General features: G+C 39.3%; 3 protein-coding genes across 6 annotated transcripts in view; 2 read left to right on the forward strand and 1 right to left on the reverse strand.

Annotated features, from left to right (window-relative positions):
- The first annotated feature begins 432 nt into the window (after positions 1-432).
- aprt (adenine phosphoribosyltransferase) lies at positions 433-7214 on the forward strand. The gene is made up of 5 exons (XM_034040387.3): positions 433-721; positions 2477-2580; positions 2666-2799; positions 5855-5933; positions 6310-7214. Exons 1-5 carry the CDS (start codon positions 615-617, stop codon positions 6447-6449), a joined length of 564 nt encoding a protein of 187 aa, XP_033896278.1. The 5' UTR covers positions 433-614; the 3' UTR covers positions 6450-7214.
- An 884-nt stretch (positions 7215-8098) lies between these two features.
- cdt1 (chromatin licensing and DNA replication factor 1) lies at positions 8099-14743 on the reverse strand. The gene is made up of 10 exons (XM_034040378.3): positions 13939-14743; positions 13119-13274; positions 12355-12575; positions 11695-11889; positions 11269-11414; positions 11042-11148; positions 10544-10732; positions 9733-9897; positions 9242-9443; positions 8099-8841 (listed from the first exon to the last, which is right to left on the reverse strand). Exons 1-10 carry the CDS (start codon positions 14530-14532, stop codon positions 8678-8680), a joined length of 2139 nt encoding a protein of 712 aa, XP_033896269.3. The 5' UTR covers positions 14533-14743; the 3' UTR covers positions 8099-8677.
- Positions 14744-16697: 1954 nt separating this feature from the next.
- The window catches only part of LOC117424207 (piezo-type mechanosensitive ion channel component 1-like), a 59354-nt gene continuing 53692 nt past the window's right edge, over positions 16698-22359 (forward strand). For 3 of the 4 annotated variants that reach the window (XM_034040361.3, XM_034040364.3, XM_034040362.3), the window contains exon 1: positions 16698-18270. In XM_034040361.3, the coding sequence (XP_033896252.2) occupies positions 18210-18270 (61 nt within the window). In that variant the 5' untranslated portion in view covers positions 16698-18209. The remainder of the gene's footprint in view (positions 18271-22359) is intronic. The other variant, XM_034040363.3, reaches the window with a different exon arrangement.

The raw sequence follows: 22359 nt of genomic DNA on the forward strand, positions 1-22359 counted from the left end.
GTAATGGTGATGCTATCGATTTATATACCATGGCTAAATAGGTCAGATTCCGCTCAGTGTGGTCTCTGTGAACGCACCCACTGGCTTCACACTATCCTGTGTCAGGTGATCTCCCAAGCTCTCTCGTCATTTATTGAAGAGAAATATGAAAAATGGGAAAACAGATCTGAATCAGTTTTTGTATTTTAAACTCAGAAACTGGAAAATGAAAAACGGGTCGATTTTTGTTTTTGTGAAAAACCGAAAAAGAAAAACGAGTCGTTTTCTGGTTTTCCGATTTCCGATTTAGAATGCAAAAACGATTGGCCGGAATGTGCACGGACCGTTGCTGAACCAGATATTTCTGTTTTATATAATAGAATATATTTGACGACATTACAATGTCTGCTTTCTCTCTATATAGTATCATTAACAAGGGTTATGGATCAAGTTGTGTATATGTTTTAATGTAGATGAAATCAGCTTAATCTTACAGTTATTGACACTTAATAGACAAATGTATCCGGTGATCTGTGTTATCCCATAATCCTTTACGAGCATCTTAACGGAAGTTCCCATAGAGAAAAAGCGGAGTTCAGTGTACTAATACAGTGTCTTTGCTGAAACAAAAATAAATGAATTTACAAAAAATGGAAGAAGAAACAAGAGAAAAGAAATTAGAACGCATTGCCCAAAGAATCAGGTCGTTTCCTGACTTTCCGTCCAAAGGAATTTTATTCAAGTAAGAAACCTATTGACATTACATGTGTGAGGAAAACGCGCTTTTTTGTTGTAATAAAGCCTTAATTTATATTAATTTTGCAAAAATAACAGTATTGTGAACCTAATTATTTTGAGAACACCAATCCACAAATAAGTAATCAAAACAATTCATATAGCAATAAATATTACACACAAATAACACAGTAACATTACATATTCTGTAAATATAAAACTAGGCTTCTAATCTATACATTACTTCTATATAAAGAATAACCGTGGATATTACTTTTAAGCAATCCCTGTTATTTATTATGTTAAGCAGTTTGGTGTGTTTTTTTTTTTTTTTACAAGTGGTTAATTAAGTAACAAAATTTTGCACATTTGCCTTGGTTTGTTATTGTCGATACGTTGTAGATTTAAGGTATCGCAAAGTCTCTAAACAATATCAAATAAATTAGTTATGCACCGTATAAAACTTAGCTGATTTTGCTAGTCTATTAACCAGTTTTAAATTTAAAGCATTTTCTTTTCTGCTTTATTGTTAAAGTTTTCACACGTGGCAATACTGTCCTACTGCACGAGATCCTGTTCATTCCACTTCTGAACCATTAGCTAAGTTTTAAAACAGAGTTGGCAAATGATTAATGTACTGCAGTTAGTAATCCTTTCCAATTACTGGTATCATAAAATGAAGGGCCGAAATTTACAATGCAATAACGACTGTAAAATAATTCTGACAGTCACAAACGGGCTTTGAGTGACTGTCTGCATTAATTGTGAAAGTGAAAACACGTAGACAGCATCGTTACTTAAGAAATTGCATTGATTTACCACGGTACTCATCAACACAGCTACTTGTCTCAGGTAAGATTAGCCTCTAACGTACTCTTTTTTTTCTGGCTTGCAAGTTTGATTGCTAGAAATAAACAGCACAATACTGTGTATACTGCATGATTATTGATTTGTAGTACCGAGATTTGGTGGTATTGTTAAACTGTGTTACTGCAGTTTTGATAGACCGACTGAGAAATATGTCCGGGTTTGGTCTGGAAAAGGTCGGTGGCATCCCTAATTTCTAGATTATTAAAATATTTTTTTAAACTCCAAACAAGATGTATTCTAAGATATAGTAATTACAAAGATCTTCCGTAAAGCAGACTGTGATGGATCCTTACATTTCCATTAAAAAAAAAAAAAAAAACACTTGCTCATTTTGTCATTACTGGACATTGTAATCTGGCACAGTAATAATTGCAAAGTGAGTTTCTAATTTGAGTATATCACAATCTGGAATCACCATCCTGTAAATTAAACTGTTCAAGGACCTATTGCTTATATTTTTCCCAAATAGACCATCTTTAGGGGCTTGGTATGTTAACTCAACACCTGTAGTGTTGTTTCAGACCAGGTGTCACTTCTGATTGCATTCCCAATACTCATTGTTACAAACCATTAGAACTGTTTATTGAAAATGAAGCTTTGATCATTTTTCATTAAATACTTAAAGGCAAACAAAAGGGCATTTTGTCATTATTACTTACCAGTATTAAGAAACAAATAGTTGTGTGTTGCATTTCCTAGCCGACTGTGCTGTAACTTCCAGCAGGGCTGTCAAGAGCCAATTATGTTGTATGCATGATTATCTTTGAGGGGGAGGCAAAGTTATTAAAGGTTCAGCCATTTCTATTATACTAGTATTAAACAGACAAGTGATTTATTTCTTCTGTTTATTTAAAATATTTTTTAAACACTTTATTTTATTTTTTTTCTGCAGGGATATCTGTCCGGTGCTTAAAGACCCTGAAGCTCTGACTGCAGTAATTGATTTATTTGAACAACATGTAAGACAGACCTACCCCCAGGTTGAATTAATTGTTGGTAAATACGATATTTCCCCTTCTTCAACTGAATTAATAATTGAAAGAAGGGAGCAGTACTGAGATGTCTGTCTGATTTGTTGAAGGTCTGGATGCTCGTGGGTTCCTGTTCGGTCCTCTCCTGGCTCAGAGACTGGGTGTGGGGTTTGTGCTCATTCGTAAGAAGGGGAAACTGCCTGGCCCCACCCAATCTGTGGGTTACACACTGGAATACGGAATGGTAATGTGTCATGATGTCATTCCAAAGTACTGGTTGTCTGTCATTAATAAGGAATTTCCCAATTCCCAAAGCTGTACCCCAGGGTGCAATCTGCATAATTTGGCTGTTATAATGTGCAGTAAAAATCTGTGCCGCTCTTCGTGTCAAACTCGGTTCCAGGAGGGCCGCAGTGTCTTCTGACTTTCGTTCCACCCAAGTTCTCAATTACTTAATTGGTCTAATCATTTGATTAACTGTACAAATTTAACACTTTTCTTCAGGCCTCAAAATGTTTCATAGGTATTGTACCTTCAATCAAGTTCATTTTTAAAACCACCAACTGTAAAAGACCTTGAAAAATATTAAATGTCAAATTGAACAAATAATTAGATCAATTATGTTAATTGAGAGCTTAAGTTGGAATGAAAACCAGAAGACCCTGCAGCTCTCGAGGATGGAGTTTGACACCCTTGCTGTAGATCAGAGGTTCCCAAACTGTGGTACGCGTACCCCCAGGGGTACGCGAGACGTGTTTAGGGGGTACGTGTGACAAATTGTGTAATGGCGAACATTTTTGTTTTGTTTTGTTTTGGTTTGGTTTTTTTTTTTGCATTTTCATAGGACTTGTCATACACACACAAAACTTTAAAACGCATTGGAAATTCATTTTAATTTCTGCCGTGAAATGGAGAAACAAACAGAGCCGTGCAAGACAATCTTGCTGTGGTGTGGTCAACGCTGTGGTGTGCTCGTTTATTGCAAACCTCCAAGAGGTAACAATGAGAACAAGGATACACAGGGACAGTGACGTACAGAACTCTCACCACCAATAACTGTACAACGCGAATTAAATGTATTATATTTGACGTACAGTACTGTGCAAAAGTTTTAGGCAGGTGTGAAAAAATGCTGTAAAGTAAGAATGCTTTCAAAAATAGACATGTTAATAGATTATATTTATCAATTTAACTAAATGCAAAGTGAGTGAACAGAAGAAAAATCTAAGTCAAATCCATATTTGGTGTGATCACCCTTTGCCTTCAAAACAGCATCCATTCTTCTAGGTACACTTGCACAAAGTCAGGGATTTTGTAGGCATATAGTCAGGTGTATGATTAAACAATTATACCAAACAGGTGCTAATGATCATCAATTCAATATGTAGGTTGAAACACAATCATTAACTGAAACAGAAACAGCTGTGTAGGAGGAATAAAACTGGGTGAGGAACAGCCAAACTCAGCTAACAAGGTGAGGTTGCTGACTGAGCACGGCAACAAGACACAAGGTATTTATACTGCATCAGCAAGGTCTCTCCCAGGCAGAAATTTCAAGGCAGACAGGGGTTTCCAGATGTGCTGTCCAATCTCTTTTGAAGAAGCACAAAGAAACTGGCAACGTTGAGGACCGTAGATGCAGTGGTCGGCCAAGGAAACTTACTGCAGCAGATGAAAGACACATCATGCTTACTTCCCTTCGCAATCGGAAGATGTCCAGCAGTGCCATCAGCTCAGAATTGGCAGAAAACAGTGGGACCCTGGTACACCCATCTACTGTCCGGAGAAGTCTGGTCAGAAGTGGCCTTCATGGAAGACTTGCGGCCAAAAAGCCATACCTCCGACGTGGAAACAAGGCCAAGCGACTCAACTATGCACGAAAACACAGGAACTGGGGTGCAGAAAAATGGCAGCAGGTGCTCTGGACTGATGAGTCAAAATTTGAAATATTTGGCTGCAGCAGAAGGCAGTTTGTTTGCCGAAGGGCTGGAGAGTGGTACACGAATGAGTGTCTGCAGGCAACAGTGAAGCATGGTGGAGGTTCCTTGCAAGTTTGGGGCTGCATTTCTGCAAATGGAGTTGGGGATTTGGTCAGAATTAATGGTCTCCTCAATGCTGAGAAGTACAGGCAGATACTTATCCATCATGCAATACCATCAGGGAGGCATCTGATTGGCCCCAAATTTATTCTGCAGCATGACAACGACCCCAAACATACAGCGAAAGTCATTAAGAACTATCTTCAGCGTAAAGAACAACAAGGAGTAGGCCAACCTACCTGCCAAGTTCCTTCAAAAACTGTGTGCAAGTGTACCTAGAAGAATTGATGCTGTTTTGAAGGCAAAGGGTGGTCACACCAAATATTGATTTGATGTAGATTTTTCTTCTGTTCACTCACTTTGCATTTTGTTAATTGATAAATATAAACTATTAACATGTCTATTTTTGAAAGCATTCTTACTTTACAGCATTTTTTCACACCTGCCTAAAACTTTTGCACAGTACTGTATGTTTTTAGTTTTTTATTAATTACATTTTTTTGGTGCTTATTATGAGCTATTTTCGATTTTTATGTAAATCATTTTTTCAGAGCTTTCGATTTTTATGTACTGTATGAAATTATTGTTTTCTGTTACTGTACTTTACAAAATGCTTGTTTTTTTCTGTCACAAAGTAGTAACTGTACAGTACCACACTTTGTACCTTCTTTCCTTTGTTGTCTTCCACAATGAAATCCCTGTGGTCATGGACACATTCTTCTGGGTTTTTTGTGTTTAGGCATTTTTTTTACATTTCGCCACAATTTGCAATTCTGTTTTAAATCCTACATATCTTAACTGTAATATAGCTTTAAATCCCGCGAACAAGCCTCCAGTCGAGAAAGTATTCAGAACTAATCAATACAAGTTAGGGAAAGGTAGTTTGTTTTGGTTTTTTATGTATTAGATTTTTGAGTTATGTGAATTGAGTATATTTCCAGTGTTTTTCTGGTGTTCATTATACACAGATTTTTTTTTTTTTGTATCAGGGGTGTTTTATCGGTTAAACCCTAAAATCAGAAGCCGTAATTATTTTATTATAGTCATTTATATTGCAAGTATATTGTGTATGTGTATAAATCTGTGTATTATGAAAGCATATATTAAAAACAACATGAAAATATAAATCTGTATGCTAGGGGTATGCAGACAGTTGATAGGTCTGGAAGGGGGTACGCGGCAATCAAAAGTTTGGGAACCTCTGCTGTAGATCATAGAAAAGGGAAACGTGCTCAAGCACTTTCATTTTTCTTTCTACAGGCAGAAGCTGAGATCCAGGAAGACGCCATTGATGCAGGCCAGAAGGTCATCATTATCGACGATTTGCTTGCTACTGGGGGTAAGCTCTGTGTATTGTTGAGCTGGAGTCAGTGGCTTCACTAGGAGAGGCATAACTTCACAGCTAGTGGGACCTGTCTGGCACTGTGCACTCAAGTCACTTAGTCATACTTACATTTTTACATGCATCTGGAGAACCACTTCCACTATTCTGATAAAACCTACTAGAGGCATCCTTTAGCACAAACTGTTGACACACATCATTTTTCCCATACGTATTGTGATCTACATTCTTTTTCATAATTCTGGTAGCTCTGCTTTAGTATTTACAGCTGTCCTGTTCCTGACATGATTGTTGTTGACTGTGTAAGCACAGGCTTGTTCCATTGATACCTTCTTGCAGACCCAGTCATGCTTCTTTGCTGGTCTCTTGGCAGGTACCCTGTATGCAGCCTGCGAGCTGTTGAAAAAGCAAAGCGCCGAGGTGCTTGGCTGCATGGTGTTGATTGAACTGAAGGACTTGAACGGTGCAGAGCGAGTGAAACCGAGCCCACTGTTCTCTCTAGTCCAGTACTAAGGGTTGTATGCATTAAGCAATACAGTGCCCGTGTATGCATTGCAATTCTATGCATTTACTGGTGTGCCATCTCTTTAGAAATACAGCCATAAAAGCCTGTCTGCAACTGATTAACCAATGACCTTTTCAGCGCAGTGTATCTGCTTTTTTTGCCTTTTTATTGGGGGATTTTTTATTTTTTTTTAAATCATCTAGGAACTAGAACAAGCTCATACTATGCCATTTTGAAAAAAAAAAAAAATTATCATGTTCTCAATCAGAACAATTATAAAGGGTAACGTGGAAGACCAGGGTGTCTTTCATCCCTTGGCTTGCTGGACAGACTGAAGTACAAATTTAGACTTTTTTTTTTTTCAATTATGATCACTAGAGGGTGGTCTGTGCAATACTTAAATTCCTATTGTGAGAAGCTGGGACTGGAGTCGCTGTTAGTGTCCATGCATTTCGCACCCTCTCCTGGTGTTTCTGTATTATTCTATCCAAGCTTGTCATTACTGTGCTTTCTTTGTTTTTTCTCAATTCAGTAATGGTTGTGGATGCAAAATAACAAAGGATCAATGTACTGGCAGCAAACAGTCATTTAAAAACAGTAAGTTATGTTCTGTACAAAGCATTGGTTGAACAAAGCGTCTTAGTAGCAGTTGTAACTGTGTATTTCCAATTCCTTGATATCTAGATGGAAACAAAAAATCTTAAATCCAATCTGTATTTTAAGGGGACCAATGAAATACAAGCAGTATTTGCTAAATAAACCACATTTGTATTTTTCTTTGCATTCTTTTGCCAAAGGGAGGCATCCGACAGCATACTATGCTAGATTGGACTAGATCAGATGTTAAAGACTACATGTTCTTCTCTGTGAAAAAAATAAAAACTGCAGGTTCTGCAATAACAGTATTGTAACTTTCACCCAACCAGTATAACCATTGTGTAGTACCATCCACTTGGATTACATTGCTTACTAATATTTAGGTATAATAATCACAGCTAGGTGGTTGAAATACAGGGCACATCCTGTATTTAACAATAAATACATTCAATTACAAACACTTAATTGTGATCTCCTTCACCATTCTGACAACCCACACGAGTTCAGGACAATATGTTCTGGTTTCATGCTGAAGTGTGTTGTAGATTGTGCTTGGGGTGCACAATGCTAAAATATTGAACTGAAGAAAAAACAAACAAACAAAAAAAAAAAAATCATAAACTAGCTTCCAAATCAGACCAAGGATGCTGTCTTTTCCTTTTACTTAACCTCTGGTTATAAGACTGAAGTGACACAAGCCAGGTAAAACTTTTTTTTTTTTATTTAAATCAAAACATAAAAAGCATTTGAATTTAAACAAATACTTATAATTACTTCTAGCAACATATCTATTTATATATTGTCACTGGGTTTTCTACACCCATTAGCCATGTATGAATTTATAATTACTTGGCAGAGAACAAACCTGCTCTTGGAAAAAACAACTGTTCATAATTGTAGGGCATGTATCTGGTGTTTTTGTGAGTAATACCCCACAGATAAATAAATGACAGTATTGGTGTTAATGGGTCAGATCCAGGCCTTGTGATATTAGAGCCCATTCTGGCAGCAGTTGTTTTACAGAGCTCTGTTGATATGGAACAAAGATGAACAAAATAAATAATTACAGAACAATTTTAATCAAGCCATTCCATTTAACAGCCATAATATTCAAGTATACACGCTAATGATGTAACAATGAAGGTCTTCAACTGACTTCTACAAATATCAATACAGGCTGGTCATACCGTTTCCATTGCAGTGAATGAAATACAAAAGCATAATCTAAAATGCTAACAGGCTTTTATATATCCAGCGTGCCAGTAGGGATTGTCCTTTTCCCTTTACACATGTCTTGCTCACAAAATACAACTTCTTATTTAACTAGTGTACCATGAAAGCATACAGATTCTTAAACACTGCAAATCAACTGGTGCACAGATCCTGATTGTTAAAACAAAACACACAGTCCTCAGCCAGTAGTTCTTTAGAACTGCAAAACCAAGAATAATCCTGTTACCTGGAAGATCCAAGAACAGCTCTGTACAAATCGTTAGTGTTCAGATTTAAAAAAGCACCCAACTTTACTTCTATCCAATAAGTTTAAAACCATATGCTCATTAAGGTTGAGACGGTAGATTTAAAAAATTAAAAAATAATAAAATGTGCACTTCAATAAAACAATCATGTGGCAATGGTTTCAAGCCCTCTCTGCTTCCTTGGTCTTTTGGTTTAGCCTCTCCACCACCACATTCAGATCCACACTCTTGTTCAGCTTCAGGTAGATGTCCTTTCTGATTGGATGGATGGCAAGCCAATCGGGAAGCAGTTCTGACAGAAGTCTCAGGTGCTTCTCCATCTCACCTGAAGTAAAATTCAATTTTAAAAGATTTATACAAGAACAGATCCACTGTGCCACATGTAAATAGTAAAACTGGCTCATTCCAGCTCACATGGACCAAAGGGATTACCTCTTACCAATAACCCAACTAAATGAATTACAGCCTACACCAGGTCTATGAAAACTGGTAGTTCCATAGTAACAAAGCTATATATTAACCCTCAGGACACTAGAGATAGAACAGGACAGAATGAAGACTTGCATATCAGTTTCACCCATTCCAGGTTTTAATATGAGCTTGACTAGCCACTGGTGTACAGGTCAAGCTCAGTCAAACAGATTAAAACCTGGAATGGATCAAACTGTGATGCAATGGGAGTCTTCTTTCCATCCCTGTAAAATACCACTTGAAACCCAACTCGCCTGCAGTGACGAGGGAGCGGTAGCTGGCAATGACTCTGCTGCAGGCAGTTTCCATGAGGAGAGCCGGCTTCTTCTCAGCCACAAAGACACTGCGGAGGATCCTCGCCAACTCCGGCAGCCGTGACATCATCAGCAGGCGCTGCTCCTGCTGCGGATTTCGGGTCATCAGGGCCTGCAGCTTCTGGGCCTCCTTCGCTCGGATCTGCAGGAAGAGGAGCATCAGCACTGCAAGGGCTGCCATAGCAGCGAGTTTACCTCCATATAAACTTCCCCATTCCCACTCTGTCCCTGAACCCACTCTCTGGCATCATCCAATACTAAAGCTAAGTTACAGATGAATTTATTGGTTATGGTTAAAATATATATTTCAAAAGCGCACACGTTTGAAAGCATTAGGGTACGTTTGGAGGTTTCTGACAGGAACTATTAGTCTTTTTACAAGCAAAAAGCATGTACTTCCAGCACTCTTTTACCCCTCAAATTTCACTTACTCTCTCGAGCAGGGACTGAGAGACCCCTTTGAGGGCACTGGAAGCAGCTGGTGTGGGTGCTGGGGTGGGAGAGTCAGTCTGGGAGGGCTTCGCAGGAGATTCCTTCTGCTCCTCACTGCCCCTCTCAGACGTCTTGAGAGCCATGTTAGCCAGGGCCTTCTCCATCTGTCAACAAGATGGTGGAAACAAGGTTAAAATGCACCACAGTGTTTGCAAGAATCACAGTTCAAGTATTACTTATGTTCCAATATACCTATAAAAAGCAACTTGACAAATGAATGCTCGACATCCAGCAGACAAAGAAACGTAGTAACAGTTAAATGCTTTAACAAGAGGCCCATTATAGTGTTTGACAGACTGCCAAATGGTTTTGTGTCGGTTAACACTAATTTCATACTGATAATCAGTGTCCGAAACCGACCGCAAGCACTTAATTAGTAGGAAGGAATATAACCAAACACACTACAGCATACTACATGCCACTTCACAGAAGTAGTTCCTACCAAGCTAAATCTAATCCCTAACTATAAAAAAAAAAACATGCTTATGGTATATGCAGCAATACTAGAAGAAAAGTATGAAATTCAATGATTCATCTCATTGAAGGCATTGTGAAATTCAATGACCAACATTTACTGCAGACTACAAGTTTAGTATTACTGTAAAGAAAAATACTAAGCAAAAGCCTGAATAGAAAGTCTTCAGCCTAACTTAAACGATCAACTATGACTGCACTCCTGATTTTACTGTGGATTATTAAGGAGTTGTACTCCAGTGGAGTTTACTCCCTCTGTTACAGTGCAATGATCACCTTTGGCGTCATTATGCTGCGCGCCTTGTCTAGCACCTCCTGCGCAGTGGTGAGCTTGCTGAGCTGCAGGGGGCGGGGCAGGTCACCAGACACGATGTCGGGCACCTCGTCCACACTGAAGCGGGGGTGCCAGCGGGTCAGTCTGTCATCTGGGACAGACAGGGGAGGACTCAGGGAGGCCAGGAACACCTGAGGAAACACAGGACCGAATCCATTCACACACACTACCAAACCGCTGACATTAACCTGCAGCCACTTAGTCTCTCCATATCGAAACATTATAAACATTGGTTCTATGCGGTGTAGTGCATCTTATCTGAAACACTTCTTGATCTAACAGTTAAGTCATATACAACTTATTTCCATTAACAAAAACTTTAAAAATGCTCCCACAGGATTCCAAATTCCCATACTAAAACAGCCCCCAGAAAATTGGGTTCTCTAGATCAGTGATGTAGCCATGCCACAGTGTCTGGTTCTCCCTTGGCTGGTCCTCACCTTGTGGTGCTCCTTGACCATGTTAATAAGGTTCCTGTTGAAGGTGCGTCTCCTCTCTAGCAGGCGGGAGGCAGAGAGCTGCGGGCGCCCCTCAGTCTTCTCTGAAACTGAAAAGGTAGACCAGTCAGATACACAGTTTAAGACAGGGATATTGCAACTCTTTCAGGGTTTCAATTCGACTCCTGGTGGGAAGGCAGCAGAAATTGCAAGACATGCAAAATGCTTACCTCCGTCCAGCAGTGGTTCGACAGTGAGCTGGTAGCTGGACCTCTTCACAGTCTGACTGAAGGTAGGGATGTTCTTCTCCTGGCGGAAGGTGTAGGCAGTGGGGTACACCGTCTTGATCTGACCAACATTGTGCTCTTCAAACTGCCTGCAAGAGACAGGGACCATGGATTAACATCCCCATTAACTAGGCTGATCTAACAAACACCTTTAACGCAGCAAGCAGTTTACAAAAAGGCACTATATAAATCTAATCTGCCAACTAAAGAAGTCTATTTTAAATAATTGCTAGCATCATTAAATATAAAAAGGTTAACACTACCAAAAGGTGCAATGTGTTCTTAAATAAAAATAGCTCATACAAAAGAACTACAGCCTAAAACATCCTGGCATTGAAAAAGTCCAGGAAGCCCGGTGGAAGCCCTTACTTGCGCATCATGTCCTGGACGCCCTGCTTGACCTTGGCGAAGGTGACCGTCTCTGAGCGGTTGAACAGCATGCCCACGATGGTGTCCATGCTGCGGAACATCTCCGACAGCACCTTGTACTTGTAGGGCAGTGTGAGGCCAGGTGGGAGGTCCTGGGCGAGGGTGTGGTATCGCTGGTACGCAGGTGCTTTCTCACTGCAAGAGCGGACCAACAGCATGAGCAAGAGGGCCACATTTACATTGTGTTCCAACACTGAGGAACCTCTTTCTGGAGTTTGATACTGTACACTTAATTGCAGGCAGGTGACAGCAGATATATAGCAGGCTACATTTTTCTATACCAACTGGCACAAAATTAAAGTTTGAAACAGGACTAGGAGAAAAAAATGGATACGTGAAAAAGACCTGCGGAGGATTAAATATACAGTGGTACCAAAATGGTTAACTACTCTAATGAAACTAAGATACAGCAGAGGCACCTCATTCTCACAGGGATGCGAGCTGCCTAGCAGAAAGCTTATACAACGCGTTCAAGTTTTTAAATGGCTAACATTTTCTATATTAACTGGAGCAATTAGTTTCCTGCTGTTCAGCAACACCACGAACATTCAGAAATACTTCCGAGAAAGGGACCATTAAACGCTCAGCACTCCTCCTCACCTCTCTTCAGACTGGGGCTGGCTTGCTGGCGGCTCAGCAGCAGCTGCCTTCTCTTTCCTCTCTCGCACCTTGGCCCCCAGCTCCCGCGCTCGTTTCAGTCGCGTGGTCAGCTCTGCAGGGGCCGGGGTGGACGCTGCGGGGGGACGGGCCGCTCGCTGGCTCTGCTCCTGGATCTTCTGGAGACGGGCCTTCAGCGATGCCAGATCCTCCCTAGAGACGGTCTGTGGGGACAGAAGCAATCATTCAGCCAACAGTGCTGCACTACAGGGGGACTCAACGGCCTTACAGTTTCCACAGATAGTGCAACAAGACTGGATTTCAAACAGACCAATAAAACTTAAATTGTGTTGTGCATTCTGGACTTGCATTTATTTAGTTAAAAAAAACAAACACGTTACGTTGAAGTACTTTGGAGAAACAGGCCTACTTTTAATGTCAGGCCCACGACAGATTCTGTCAAGACATTGTAAAAAGTGGTTTTACAGGAGTATATAAACCCATTGAATTGGGATGGATTAGTAACCTTTACTTTTGTACACCATTTCACAACAACACTACTGCTGCAGCACAAGAAGCTTCAAGTAGGAACGCCAAACTCCTGAAACTGTTACAGGATGCTTTTTGTATACTTGTGGCCTGGGCCTGCACAGAGCAGATGCAATATTAGAAGGCTGTTACTTGTCTGAAAGCACCCAACATGGAGTGGCTGTGGTTAGGGTTGAAATAGAAGCACAGTAAAAGCAAGTCACTAAGGCAGTCTGTACCTTGCTCGCAGGCACCCCCAGCTCAGCGCTGGCACTCTTCTCCTGTTTGCCAGCCGGGGACGAGTTGGCGCTCCGGTTCACCAGGTTCTTCACATTCTTGTCAACCGAGGACGGGGTGGAGGGCTTGAGAAGGGCTTTCGATACAGGACTGGAAATCTGCAAATGCAACAAAACGACACACAATGTAACAGACGGGATCCAACTGGAAGCATATAAACAGAGGGGCTGAACGCTGGACAAAACAGCAGTTCGAGTCTAGTTCCCCGGGTGACGGCAGTTGGGTTACAATTTCTGGATAGCCTGTAAAAGGGGAAGCGAGGTGTGACTGATTACAACGAAACATTTTAATATTCATGTGATACACCGAGGTCTTTTACTCTCAAGGGAACTAGTGAAGCCTCCCCCTTTCCTTTTAAACGGCACAGTACTTGGGAACAGTAAAACGGGCTAATGCTATAACAAAAGGCTAAGTAAGACTATTTTAACATGGGCACCAAATATGACTGACTAGCTAAAGACACCAGCATTTACATCAGTCAGGGGACACCCAGCCTAATTTCAGTATTAGATACCCCTCCCCCAGGCACATAGTATCACTTAATGAGGTGAAGAGCAGCATGTAAATTGGTGTTTTTTTAACGAAGGACAAGCGGCTTGTACTCTAGAGACCGAGTCTCGACACGTAGTAAAAAATAAATACTCTCTGCTCCGAGAGGTTTACTAGTAAAACGCCATTTATACTCTCTACAGCCGGTAAGCCCAGGCGGCATTAAAGGAGTCTGAGCGCAGATACTTTAGCACAGCGAGTTTCCAAGCTCACCTGTTGCTGTGTTTCTCCCTCTTTGTGCAGGATTAGCTTCTTCCTGGCAGACTTCACAGTCTCTGTTTCTCTGACCCGGTGCGCCTCCCCATCCGCATCTTGCCAGGTGCGTTTCTTCCCGGAGCTGTGCCCTGGAGACTTGACGGCGGACACCAGGATCGAGTCGGCATGGCCAGGGTCGCGTTTGGGGGTGCGGGGGGCCTCGATTGCAATGGCCACCTTCTCCTCAGAACAGTCGGGGATACCCTTATTAACTGGTGCTGTCGTAACCTCCAAGATCGGATCCACTGCCACCTCATTCTTGGCGATTTGTTCATCACCTTTTTGTTCATTCACAGTAACTTTCTTGGATCGAGTCGCCCTAACTTTTTTAGGCAGGGATTTCACTGCCGTGTTCATTTCCCGCATCGCTCCTGCTTTACTCGCTTGGCTTCTCGACCTGGTTGCACTGGCATTTCCCTGTACTTGACGATCAGTTTCGCTTACCAAGACCACATTATCTTCTAAAACTGGTGTTTTTCGTCGTTTAGATTGAAATACGCCGCCTGCTTTCTTATTCTGGGCAAAGAAATCAGTAACCTTTGCCTGAGACATTGTCGCTACTGCTCACGGCTCTTCTGTGTCTTAATAATATTTTAAAAGCTTCTTTTAAATCCGATCACCCGTCACAGTTCCTGATCCTCCCGAAATTCTTGTAATTAAAACCCAAACCGATGTTTCAGTGGATCGCCTCTGCAACCAGTCTAACACACACACACACACAGACGCCACCACAGTGACTGCATTTATTTTTCCTTTACAACCGGAAACAGCCTGGACAATGTAACAAACTTTCGCGCGAAATCTACCCACGTGATTTCAAGGAGGTGTGTCTTCCCAGATAGAACGCCTTTTATTAGCATCGACAAATATGTTCTAAAAATATGCTATTAATATCTTTGGCATCACCTAGTTTTGAAGTTTCACACAGTCAAAAGCAATGATATTATTTATTCCAAACCTCACAATTTTCTGAAATGATCAAAGATATTTGTATGCAGTATTACCTTACAAAAAAACACCAATAATTAATTTTCACTAGTTTCTAAAAAACAAACAAACAAATAAACAAAAAAAACAACAACACCTAATTCATAAATATATTAGCATTCACGGTAAACGAAGGCAGGAACATCACACATGTAATCCACACACAGGCGGAGGGCGGGCGCGAACCCGGGACCTCTTGCACTAAAGCATAGCACCGATACAAAATTATACGTCACCTACCAGCCCCGTGCACGCTATAATATTATAAATAAATATATAAAACTAAGTTTACTTCCAAAAATATTGCATTTTAAAATGTAAATATATATATTTGTACATTTATTTACATATACATATAAATAAATAAAAATGTCACTGCTATCTAAGCCAAGAAAATTGCTTGTTTAAATAATATCTGTAATACTATTAAAATACATGGAGACCGGTAATTTGTCTATGAACTTAAGTGTTTTAGTCTTATTATTTAAACCCCACAAATGTAAATAACATTTTTTTTAAAAACTTTTAAAAAGTTTAAAATGAATTGTTAAAAACTAAATTTGTTTTACATTTTAAAAAATTATTTTATCATTTATAATACCCGGATGCAAATCATTATAATAAGGGCATGTATATTTGCCTCAACAGTTTCCTGCCGTGTAAGATGGTTTTTTTTAAGAATTTTACAGCACTGGAAAATCACCCTGTATTGCGTAAATCACATATCTGTGGTTATCCCGCGATTACCCTTAAAAAGTTAGTGGCAGTAAAATGCTACAAAAATTATAGCTGTGGTTTATTTCAGCGTAGTGTAGGTTTATCATCAAGGCTAGTAATCAGGCTTCAAAAGGGTGGAGGAATGTTAACAAACAGGACTGCTTTCTCAAACAGCACTGTGCAGGGAAGACTTTGGGGTCCGCTGTGTACCATACCTCATTTGTTGGTCTGGCATAAACTTTTATTTACAAAGTTTATAGATCACAGGACTCTGCTCAAGGGTGAGATAATGGATGCAAAAAGGAAAAGGTCACTTAAAGTGAGCACACTTGAGCCTGCATGTGATTCAATCAACATGGAAGACTGTGGCAATACACAAAATTATACCAGCTAAATATTCCCTCTGGTAGTTCCATTACAGGTGAAATAGCTTTCAAAGTAAATATTTCATTTTCGGTCGTTAATAGTCAAATTTCCCATCTTATAGAGCCTTGTGCGATTGGTAGAACCACTGGTTTTTATTTCTGCGGCATGTAATTGTGTTACGAGAGCCGATAGGCTGGCCTGGTTGTCTGTTATCTCAAAATGCATACTTTGGAAAGGAAAACAGGGTGTAGGTGTTAACTTTTCTTTACAGATTAGGTCACCCTACATGATACCACATTGCATACCAACGGGTATTTGTAATTCTCATGTATGACATACTTGTGAAAAACAGTAGGCCTATAGATACACACACACACAATAAATTATATACTCACGCCATTATATATATTGGGGGTGAACAACAAGTGATTATCTATGGGAATATAATTATGATACTTTATTAAACTGTATATATACTTTATTAACTATATCTGCATCACAACTGCGTTTTAAAAACATATTTTTGCATACGCATTTAGGCAGTTGCCAATAAACAGCATACGTGTTTATATAAATTAGCCTTATAAAAAACACCTGCGCCAGTTAGTCAAATCAACGTTCGTTTCTTTATTATACCGGAAGATGTCGCTGTTGTCCACATATTCCAAAACGACAATCGTGAATGTGATAGGTTGTGGCAGCATTACAAGCAAGAAAAGAAAAGAAAAGAAAAGAAAAGAAAGAAAGAAAGAAAGAAAGAAAGAAAGAAAGAAAGAAAGAAAGAAAGGCAGGCTGTGGGGCGCAGACTAATGACAAACAGTGTGACAACTTTATACATGACTTCAAGCGCCTTGAAGCGTGTAGGAAGGCTGTCGGTGAAAGTTTGAAGACACATAGAAAGAAGTTAAAGCTGACGATTGGAGTTATTAATGTCGACAGATGGAAACTTTCTTGTTCTGGGTATACGGTTGGTTTATTTAACGGATTGCAGGAATGGCGTTTAGTTTTATTATCTATGGAACGTAACTGAGCGGACTAAACCAAAGCAACGAGAAACAACACTATTGAAAACGGGAAATGCGTGGTAAACTACGATCAAGTGTGTGTCATAATATTCGTGATTTTACACATGTCCAGATTCGACATTAGGTAATGTTTACCTAATTTAAAACACATAATTAAAAAGACAGCAGACTGATAGTACAGTACACCAGAATTTTGAACTACACAGGATAGTGAAATACCCTTTCTAATATTTGCACTGTCAGTGTCAGTGCTAGAAACATGAAATACATCTGGTGGTTATTTGAACAAAAGTTCCATTTATAAAAACTTTCCAGGATTTGTTTTCTTAAGGTTTTGTTGTATACTTAAACGTACCCATGATTTAGTACATTACACTGTATCTATCACTTTGACATTTAGTAAGGCTGTGTTTTGAATATCTCATGAACTCTATGATAGTAAATCTAATAAATACAAATATTTGGACAACTGCCCCTCCTACTAAACAATCTGGGATGGGTTTGGTAGAATAAAACGCTAGACGTGGGCGCTTCCATTCAGTGTGGGTGTAGTTTGCTAGCATGAAACTTGCAGTTAAATGCAGTCAATAACAGTTCAGAGAAGAAAGAGGTAAGCGCTGCCAATAATGAACGAGCGAACATTCCGCTGGGTTTAAACTTGTTAGAGATGAAGAACTTGGCAGAAAAACGTGGAATGTCCTGAAACCGACGGTGCTCCTGTGAACCTAGAAAGACAGAAAAGAAACTGCTTAATACACTGTGCCCTTGCATGTGATCCAGTTTTTCCATGAAGATAAAGTTCCTTTATGGGACTAAGACTACCCGGGCTTCTGCTGCTGCTGCAGCTGCATAAGGACAGTACAATCTGTTTGGGATAATTGTTGGACGGAGATGGTGCATTTACAATTACAAAGATACATGAGAGAAAATGTCAGTTGGATTTATAAATGACGTAAATGACATGACTGTACATCTGAACTGAACAGCACTTTTAACACTTTTTAACTGCAGTTTTGAAATGGTATAAGTAATCTGTAAAAAAAAAAAAAAAAAAGTTCTGGAATGAGCTTCATTGATGCTTTCGTTGGGGTTCGTGTGAAATTTCTGGAGTAATCGGTTGACTGGAACGTGCTAATGGAACCCCAGGTACTTTGTGGATTGTTCTGGCTCCTATTGCCGCTCTGTCTGCTAGCGGGTAAGTTAAATCAACCCTGTGTTTTGAAACTCCGACCAGTGCGAATAAAAAAGTATCATGCGATGCAATGCTGACATTACAACAATTGGGCAGACCTAGGTTGTGCATTATAATGGTTAGAATTGGGTCTGGAGGGGTTCTCATTTTGTGTTCATTTTAATGGGGATTGTGCAGTGCTTGCGCACAGTGTTATTAAAGCGTTTTAAGATCATGTTGGTTTGAAAGGCGCTATATAGAGTGGCCAGTGCTTTTTATAAACAGTCAACACATTGATCTTTTAATTGCCAATATGACAAACGTCTACAGGCACCATTCCTAATTGTATTTGCAGTAAGGATCCGGTTTTTGATTGATGTCTTTCTGATCAATCGAGTAGTAAATACATGAATTCATAATTGCTTTTAGTTTTGAAGCTTTATTTTTTAATTGGCTTTTGTTTAAAAAAAAAAAAAATCAATACCTTACTTATGGACTGGTTTATAACTCCTTACCACAAGTGTCAACCATATGTCTCTAGGCCTACATAACGCACTCTCTCCTGTAGTGGTGTAATCGAAAAAGCTACTTTTGTGCAGATTAGCATTTCTCCATGCTAACACAACTATGAATCGGTCTATACTGCTCTTGGTTTTGTTCAGTAATTGTAACTGTTAAAGATTAGGTTCGGGTTAGGATTGGGAGTTGGGTTTCTTGGTTTCCTGTACTAGCTGTTAATAATGAAATGTGTTAAAATCAGTTGTGTAAATTAGTAAAAAAAATAAAATAAAAATAACATCGCTCCTTTGTGTGTATGTGGACCATTTTTATATTTACACAGAGGTGTAAATAATACACTAATCCTCCCACCTGGTGAAAGTCAAATCTTTTAAAAATAAACACATTTAATGGAACACAAATATTATAAGCGCGTTTTAGTGTTCATTTAGCGTTACCAACATTCCAGTGTATAGTAAATATTAAAATAATTTAGGAAAGATTGATTTGATTTACAGTGCTACACAGTGGTGTAAATAGACTGCCAGGGAAGCCTGGAACCAGCACACTAAATTGAATTGCAAGCAACACATTTATTTATTTATGTGTGTATGTATGTATTTATTTGAAGTGTTATAAACAGCTTCCACTTTGATGTCTGCTGAGGGAGAGATACAGTGGGCCTGCCGAAACTGTACCATTTATAACTGTTTCTGCATTCATGGATATTTGCAGTGTTCTATAAAGTAACCGGCATTTTCTACCATTTAAACAGTTCCTAAGCAAGCCAAGCCTAGCTAAGTGGAGTTTCTATAAAGAGGACACATTTGTTCAACATGCCAAATATCGCTGAATGCAGAAACAGTAATATGATCATTAAGAGCACATATAATGAGATAATAAACCAATACAAAATAAATACTACGCAGATTCAGAGGTTATAAAAGGAAAGTATACCTTTAACAAAACACACGTTTGAAGAAACTCACTTAGTTTCAAAAGCCCTATTAAGGAAAATCTTTCCTCTAACTGTACAGTGTTTTGAATTTAACACGTTCCTGGCTTGCTTGTTTTTTCTGCATTTTGTGTTGGTATCTAGTTTGTTGTAAATAAATTCAAACTGTAAAACAATCTAGTATTACACACATTGAAATTCTGGGGGTCCCCAGTTCATTTAGGCAGAGCCTATTTTCAGTGCTTGCAACGTAGACTGTGCTGTGTTATCTGTTCCTCCAGACTGGACTGAGGTTAACCACCCTGACTGTAGTCTGCCTTTGGAATGATAGCTCTGCTGGCTTGTGAGCTGCTTTAGAAGGAAACAGAAAAAGGTCCACCTTGAAAAAAATATATATGGGGGGGGGGGGGGGGGGGGTTATTGTTGTTATGAACCCTCTTTCCCCTCCCTTCCAAATTTTTACACCAAAGCTTTTTACAAAAAGAAAGCAATGATGCAGAACTGGTGAAGTAAGCCCGACTTTTCTCTGCATTTTTCTAAAAGCTGGATGTTGTTCACTGGTGGTGAGCCGTTAGAATTAGTAAGCAGTTCTTCCGTGGCCACACGCAGCAGACTTCAGGATGTGAATAAGGGCCAGGTGGCACTTTGAGGAAGTGATGCTGTGCGGTTGATGTTGTGGGGGGGGGGGGGGGGGGGAATGGTAATAAGATGGTGTTGCTTACGAAGTCCTTGTCAGCGCTACAGTGACTATTACAAATAGAGCTTGATTAGATCTAAACACTGTAGCTGTTGAGATCTTTAAAACTGGGCCTTGCTTTAACCTTGACATTTTCAATACAAGCAGTGTACCTTTTTTACTTGCATTTGAATAAGGACATGCTTCTGTAACCTAAAATATATGACCATACTCCATAGTAATTTGGTTTCGTAGGTGGGCGGGATAAGGCGTTTTTTTTGAGGTTTTATGTTGTTGCAATGAATTGTGGGATTGATAAATGTAGTAATCAAGAGGAAAGGATAGAGCAGAACAGTTTTCAGAACAAACACTTATTTTTAGGGCAGATAAGTGGTTAGCCTTTATAATTTAAAGCAGCAGTGTCGATTGTTCTCTATTTTTTGTCTTTTTTTCTATAGTTTTCAATGTTTTAGAAATTCTAACATGGGGTTATTTATAATAAGAAAAAAAAAAAAAAAAAAAGTGGTTTTAAATTTACTCCTAAAGAGTGACGTGACCATTGTCCACGACAAGCTTGGAAAATCCATTTGTAATTTTTTACTCAAGAATCTACCTTTCCTGTACCTTTTTGGTGCTGTCTCTGGAAACAGAGATTTTTTTTAGCAGTGGTACACTTTAGATCCACAAACTAGATGGAAACAGGAAAACCTCTAGTGAGGAAGCTGTGCATACCGTGGGCTGAGCTGCTATTCATAAAGCAGTCTCAGGAGAATCCTCTCAGATCAAATGAGCTTGACCAGCATCATCAGATTCCATACTGAAACAAGTGATTGCTTTCCCTGCGTTGTCACCTAACCATTTACAAAATGTACAATGCAGAATGGCATGGTAATTTGACACATGCTACCAAGTATTTTACAGGGCTTTGTCTAGCTTCCCTTTGCAACATTTATTTTATAGTTGTTTTCATCTAGCTTTAATACACTTATGTGCTTTATTATTGGCTTTACTGTGTTTTTATCACAATAGATCATCATAGACTGCGAGCATGTTCAATAAACGTTGAGATCTCTGTCTTTAGAAGTGATTCATTCACATTCGTTTTTCATAAGAGTTTGTTTTATTTTAGGGGAGTGTCCATTAACATAGTACTGTGGCAGCAAGAAACTATATAGCTATTACCACAGTATAAATCAGAATTAAGCTAGTCTGGTGCAAATTAACAATAATGGTTACCTTCTGGAAATACATTGTGAAAAGTGTATTGTTTCTTGCAACCACAGTTCTGTTGAAATACACCCTTTATTTGTATGTTGTCTTTGCTGGGTTTTATTTTACTAAAGTGATGTATTGCAGATGGTTATGTTTTAGTTCAGATTGTACTCTGGATTACAGTGTTGGAAAGCTCCATTTGAAATGTTACCATGTTTATAGCAATGTGTTCTGATGTATTCCAATGGACTGTCAGTAGCTAATGACTTTCCAGAATGAGGAAACAAGAGACAGTGGGCAAGCTAGCATTCTACAGTATTAGAGACGGTTAAAAGGGAAGTTTGAAAAGATTGTGCAGTCTGAACCACATGAAACTTGAAGTTGTGTTTATATATGTTTAAAAAAGCGTGTTTTTAAAATAGCCGAGCATTCAGTCATGTCTTGAATTTCGTTACCTCCCAGTTGGTTGTTGTGCAATACTATGCTTTGCTTTTTCATGTATTGTTACAGACAGTAACTCCAAATGACTATACATTTCTTAGCCAGCAGTTACAGCGAATTAGCCAGCAGTTTTGTATCACTTGGTGTATGGATGGAGTTTACCAGACTTGTGTATTTGCAATGTACTCTGCAGTCTTTAAAACTATGGATGTTTTTAGAATCAACCCTTTACCAGTAAGGACTCCTGTTGTCACAGCCAATATTTTATTTTCTTACCTTTTATCTTTGCTGATGTCAACATTCACCTTTTCTTCCTGAGAATTGATTATTC

Source organism: Acipenser ruthenus, chromosome 19, assembly GCF_902713425.1.
Source record: "Acipenser ruthenus chromosome 19, fAciRut3.2 maternal haplotype, whole genome shotgun sequence".
NCBI lineage: Eukaryota > Metazoa > Chordata > Actinopteri > Acipenseriformes > Acipenseridae > Acipenser > Acipenser ruthenus.

Coding starts and splice junctions, on each gene's coding strand:
- aprt (XM_034040387.3), top strand. CDS start 615: ATGAATTTACAAAAAATGGAAGAAGAAACAAGAGAAAAGAAATTAGAA. Junction 2,800..5,854: donor ACACACTGGAATACGGAATG/GTAATGTGTCAT, acceptor TTCTTTCTACAG/GCAGAAGCTGAGATCCAGGA. Junction 5,934..6,309: donor CGATTTGCTTGCTACTGGGG/GTAAGCTCTGTG, acceptor GTCTCTTGGCAG/GTACCCTGTATGCAGCCTGC.
- cdt1 (XM_034040378.3), bottom strand. CDS start 14,532: ATGTCTCAGGCAAAGGTTACTGATTTCTTTGCCCAGAATAAGAAAGCA. Junction 11,890..12,354: donor CAGCCCCAGTCTGAAGAGAG/GTGAGGAGGAGT, acceptor CCGCTCTTGCAG/TGAGAAAGCACCTGCGTACC. Junction 11,149..11,268: donor CGAACCACTGCTGGACGGAG/GTAAGCATTTTG, acceptor CTACCTTTTCAG/TTTCAGAGAAGACTGAGGGG.